The 5883-nt window shown below is 33.9% G+C and overlaps 1 protein-coding gene across 1 annotated transcript in view; it reads left to right on the forward strand.

Moving 5' to 3' along the window:
- The first annotated feature begins 3298 nt into the window (after positions 1 to 3298).
- LOC118756082 (protein ANTAGONIST OF LIKE HETEROCHROMATIN PROTEIN 1-like) overlaps positions 3299 to 5883 on the forward strand; it is a 19135-nt gene continuing 16550 nt past the window's right edge. The window contains exons 1-3 of the mRNA XM_036490875.1: positions 3299 to 3493; positions 3572 to 3902; positions 5242 to 5294. Coding sequence (XP_036346768.1) covers positions 3384 to 3493; positions 3572 to 3902; positions 5242 to 5294 — 494 coding nt within the window. The 5' untranslated portion in view covers positions 3299 to 3383. The remainder of the gene's footprint in view (positions 3494 to 3571; positions 3903 to 5241; positions 5295 to 5883) is intronic.

A 5883-nucleotide genomic window follows, 5' to 3' on the forward strand; every position in this document is an offset into this window, starting at 1 on the left:
ATACACCGATCAGCTGTTTACTTGCTAGCAGTGTTGCCGTTTTGGTTACTTTTAACCAATTTTGGTTATTATTTTCTTGCCTGTGAAGTTGTTAAGATCCTTCCCATTTTGGTTATTTTTAAACATTTACTGTAGTTTTTAATTTTTTTATACATACAATAATTAAATCTTTGAAGAATAGTATAAACAAATACATTTATTCTGCTCAATATGGTTATTTAAATAAAGTTATGACTACTAAAATGGCAACTCAAGATTCGACTTAGGGCCGGTTGTTCAATGTCTGATTAGCACAAATCGGAGGTAGAAGCTCCGGTTAGATACAACGACTGCTTCATCGATCACATGTTATATGCATGATGTCGAAATCGTCGATAATGATGTTTAACCGGCAAGTAGTGATAACCAGACATTGAACAACCGGCCCTTATTCCAATAATAATCATTTGTTTAGATATGCAAAAGAACATGTAAAAGTTCGAGGGTGCAACTATCGGTTCGTGTCTTTAATAAATCGTGGTGAATTAATCGCCAAGTTTTTGAAACGGCCCGGCAGTTACACCATTTCTATGCATGATCCAACTACACAAGATCTGACAAGATGAAGCAAAAGAAAAAAGTAATTTTCTGGCTGACGGTTGTAATTTCGGCGCCATGTTATTTTCTGAGAAAAGTAAAGAAAGAATACGAAGACGAAGCATAAAGAAAAAATGCAAGCAATGTTGTGCACATGTTTGTGCTAACCAGTTTATTATTTTTGTACGTGTTTTTGCATCCAATCACCGAGCACTTCATTTTAATTACATTTGCACTAAAAATCACTAAAAAATCACTGAAATAAACCACCGACAAAATACACATAAAGAAAGAAGCAAAACAGAAATAGCAAACTTCAAAATTACGGACGTCACACACTTTTTTCGCATTTGCTATTACAAATGGCTGCTTCTCAACCGGTCAGATCTGTTCTAATTGGTTCATGATTTCTATGGCGCGTATTCATAGTCCAGCAACTAATAGGCTGTTTTTGCTTACGCGTAAAGGCACATTTAGCGCATTTAGCTCTAAATGCTACTCTAAATGTACATTTATCCATACAAAATTCGTCACCTAAATGCAACTAAATGCAACTCCATTTTTGCATTAAGAATCTAAATGCTAAAAGCAACCCTGTGATCTTCCAAAATTTCCACGATTCGAACATGGTTTAAAGAGAAAAAGTGGCAACATTGCTTTTTCGAGTATACAGTTGCTAGCTACGTTTCAGTGATCGCCGATCGAGATTTCTTTTATTTTGCATTACATATTTGGATAAAGAAAAGTTAAGCAAATTCAACATCGATTTGATGCTGATAGAAATCTGGATCAATTTGTGATCAACTCGGTTCGTTTTGTTTCCTAATTAAGTGAGAAAATTTTAATTGACAGCACCGACAAATGAATATATACACAAACAAATTTTCGGTTATGGTTAAAACAATACAAGTTTTTGTATTGAATTTTTGGTTTAAAATTTATTTATTTCCTTTTCAGTAGGGTTTTTGCACATTATCTCCTGCGTGAGAATTGATCGTAATATATACGCATCTAAATAAGAGACTGGAACACGGCTGTTTGTCAAAAGCATACGATTTCGAACTCGCGTAAATGTACATTTGCTAAATGCTATAGCATGAACGCTCTTCGAAAACATATGTTCGAAAGTGCTAAATGTTGCATTTTTAATGCAGCAAAAACGCTGCATAAGTCGAAACTAACAAAGTTGCAACTTAAATTTAAGTACCAACTTAAAATTTACCTCTATTCATAGTCGCATTTCAGACTTCTACTAAGTAGTTTCGACTTAGTTTACAATATAGCAAAATGAGTGTGAAAATGTATCGATTTTTCTTTACGATATTTTGGAAAAATTACATTTTTATTAAATAATGTTTGATCATCCGTTTATGTAATTTTTATTTTCATTGCATGATTATGCAAAATAATATGTTAATTGTGTGAAATAGCCAGAACAACCGCAGTGATGTGAAGTTGATGTTTATCGAAAGCATGCTGTGAAACATACAAATAGTAGATATCTAAATGTTATGCACAAATTTACTTTAAAAGAACTAGCGTGAAACTGACTTATTATTTGAGAATTTATCTAAATTATTTCAATTATAAATTTGTGATTTAGCTTTATTCGAATTGTAATACGCATTTAATTTCATCTTCCGAATAAAATGGATCGATCTTTGTAAATTTTAATTGGAGATTATTCAATATTATCAAAATCACCCTCTACCAACTTAATTTTTACATATTTCGTCTGTTTTCCCTTAATTTGATAAAATACTTCTTCCTAGTTACGACTTAGTTGCAGCTGCAGCCGAAACTAAATTTTAAGTTGGTACTTAGGCCCGGTTGTTCAATGTCTGGTTATCACTACCACTACACTATCGACGATTTCGACATCATGCATGTAACATGTGATCGATAAAGCAGTAGTTGTGCTTAACCGGAGCTTCTACCTCCGCTTTGTGCTAATCAGACATTGAACAACCGGCCCTTAGCCAGAAAAGTCGAAACTAAAGGTATTGGCCCAATGCTCGCTTGCTTTGCTTGCTTTGCTTTGCTTGCTTTGCTTACTTTAGTTTGCTTTGCTTTACTTTGAAGGCTTTTATGGCCTAATGGTAGCTTTGAACGCTGTCATAGTAGTCAGCTGATTTTTAATGCGCGCAAATATACCCGCCATTCTTTGTTGTGCCAGCAGGTATAATTGTGAATTTTAGTTAAAATATATGTTATTAAACAATTATTTGTTACTGAGATCATTATTTTTTACGGTTTTGGTGAAGCTGCATTTGGCTGTGCCACTCACCACCCGTGTTTATAAGGCGTAATATTCAACTGGACGTAAAAGAGTTTATATTAAACAATTCTTTGTTGTTAACAACAATATTTCTTACAGATACCTTGCTTTTATATCGTTCCGGCAACCAGATTCGTTGGTTTTCGATAAGTTGCAGTTGGCTGTGCCACTTCCACCCGTGTTTATAAGGCGTAATATTCAATTAGGTAAAAGAGTTTATATTAAACAATTCTTTGTTGCTAACAACAATATTTTTTACAGATACCTTGCTTTTTTATCGTTCCGACCACTAGATACGTTGGTTTTCATAAATTTTCATTTGGCAGTACAAAATGTTGACTCGAAATGCTGAACAAGTTTTAAAATTTTCCTAATTTTAGCGAAAATGCGTAAATTAAAACTGCGATTAAAAAAGAAGCGCCGATTTTGGGTTCGGTAATTGTACTTAGAGCGACACAAATATGGATTGTTTGAAAGTTCATTAAGAAACTTGGCTGCAGATGAGGAGCAGTTTAACAAGACATTAAGAATGCCCTTTTCGTTATTTAATGTGCTGCACGAATTTCTGGAGGCTTCGCTGACCAAATATTCAATCAGAACACCAATATCGAGTCGCTGCAGACTATTTATAACCCTGATGTAAGAGAACATCGGTTTTACTTAATAGTATACGTATAATTTTCCATATATGTATCTAGTTTTCTTGTTTTGTTGCAGATATTTGGCTCACGGTGGCACTCGGCAATTCCACACAATAGTTCACAGGATCGGCCTGACGACTTTCAGGAAGATTACGTTGGAGACATGTATGACCATATGGGATCTGTTAGCTGACCTGTATGTGGCGACCCCGTCAGAAACGGAATGGGGACGTATTTCCAATGAGTTCAAGTCGCTGTGGAATATGCCCAACTGCGTTGGTTCCATCGACGGAAAGCACATTAATATTACCTGTCCAGCAAATTCAGGGTCGATGTACTATAATTACAAAGGCAATTATAGTATAGTGCTTTTGGCCGTATGTGATGCCAATTATACCTTTACCTGCGTTAGCATATGGAAGTCAAAGCGATGGCGGTGTCTACCACTTTTCAAAACTGGCAGATGCTATTGAAAATTATAGGCTCGGCCTTCCACATGATCAGCCTCTGCCAGGAGAAACCGAGGCATTTCCACATTATTTAGTAGGAGATGCAGCTTTTCCCTTACGGCGTTATTTAATGCGACCATATCCGGGTAGAGGTATTCCAGAAGAGCACGAGTATTTCAATAAAAGACTCTCTCGTGCAAGAAGAGTTATAGAAAACGCATTTGGAATACTCACTGCCAAATGGAGAATATTGAGAACGACGCTATGCATGGCCCCGAAAACTGCAGAACAAATAGTGAAAGCTTGTATTGTTTTGCATAATTTTATTAAGCTTTCGTGTGCAAACTATGTAGCAAGCGATTTTGTTGATCGCTACGAAGAGGATGCCACCATCGCTGGCTCATGGCGAAACGAAGTAGTTCCATTGCCCTCAATAAGTAGGGTGTCATCGAACCGAGGAAGTTCAAATAATTATGATTTAAGGGATGCTCTGAAGACACATCTTTTTAACAATAAAATTTAAATAATTACAATTCACTGAATATGCTTTGTTTTTATTATTTAAGATAGAAAACAAAAATTTGAACTCACAGTATGAGGGCACTTATTGACAATGTTTTAAATGTCATCACATCTTTCAGGTTTTTAAATTAATTTTTGTTCAAGGTTAGTATGGCGTTAACATAACATATATTTCATTCAGTCTTTTATGTTAAAACCGTTTTAAACAGTATAGTGGTTACAAACAATATGCCTTTCAGTCTTTTAATTATTATTTTTTCTTTTTAAGGTACATACAGTGGTCAAACAAAATATAGCCCCACTATATTTGACAAGTTTTAACATATTATTATTTTTTAATTTTGATTACTTTTTTATAAAACGAGGTTTTTTACACGGGCTTTGTTAAAGAATTAACTATATTTTTATAAAAAAGTTACTAAAATTAAAAAAGAATCTTAAAACTTGTCAAATATGGTGCGACTATAATTTTTTCGACCACTGTAAATATGGCGTATTTATAAAACAAAAGTGAATTACAAACAATATACTTCTTAGTCTTTTAAGTAATATGTTTCTTTTTAAGGTACTTAAGTATTGCCTATTTATAAAACAAAAGTTGTTACAAACAGTCTACTTTTTAGTCTTTTAAATAATAGGGCTGTTCAGGATCTTGTCCATAGGATCTTGCATTTACATATTTCAGTGCATTTGTTAATTCACAACAAAATACAAACAGCTACCATGATAGCAAGCATAAAATTTGCACAATATCCTGAATGTGTTTCTTTTCAAGGCCGTAATTGGCATGAATATTTCACAAGTCATTAAAATTATCTTTTGTTCAAGGTAAGTATTAAACTTACAGTTATGTGCAAAACAAAAAACACAGCGTCGTTTTTGCTATAATTTCATTGTTTCTAATCAAACAAAATTGTACATTTTTTAAGAAAATATCCAGGTTATTCATTTAAATGCCTCGTAACCGCGTAAGCCTCGTAAACTTGCATCGAAAACCACGCGTTTGGAATAATATCCTGAATATTTTCTTAAAAATATGTTCAATTTTGTTTGATTAGAAACAACGAAGCTATCGCAAGCATTTTCTGTGAGATTGCATATTAAATTCGATTACATATTTAGCTCGCAAAATTAAAATCAGATTTCATATTAAATTAGATTACATATTAAGTTCTCAAAATTGAAATCAAACTGGATGTCATTTAAATTTTTAAATTTCGTAAATTCAATTTTTATAATTTTTATATTGAGCATAGACGTATTGAAGTACGTCCATTTGAAAGTCTAGGCGGCTCTCTTCTGGGACCTTCTCAAACACTTCGCCAATCACACCCAAGAAATTGTTGTGTGTGTTTTTTTTTTTACTATCCTGTAATGTAGCAACATGGTCGAGCCAGGCGAGGCGGCATGCAGGCAT

The sequence above is a fragment of the Rhagoletis pomonella genome, unplaced genomic scaffold (genome assembly GCF_013731165.1).
Source record: "Rhagoletis pomonella isolate Grant_MI unplaced genomic scaffold, Rhpom_1.0 Rhpom_scaffold_00002, whole genome shotgun sequence".
NCBI lineage: Eukaryota > Metazoa > Arthropoda > Insecta > Diptera > Tephritidae > Rhagoletis > Rhagoletis pomonella.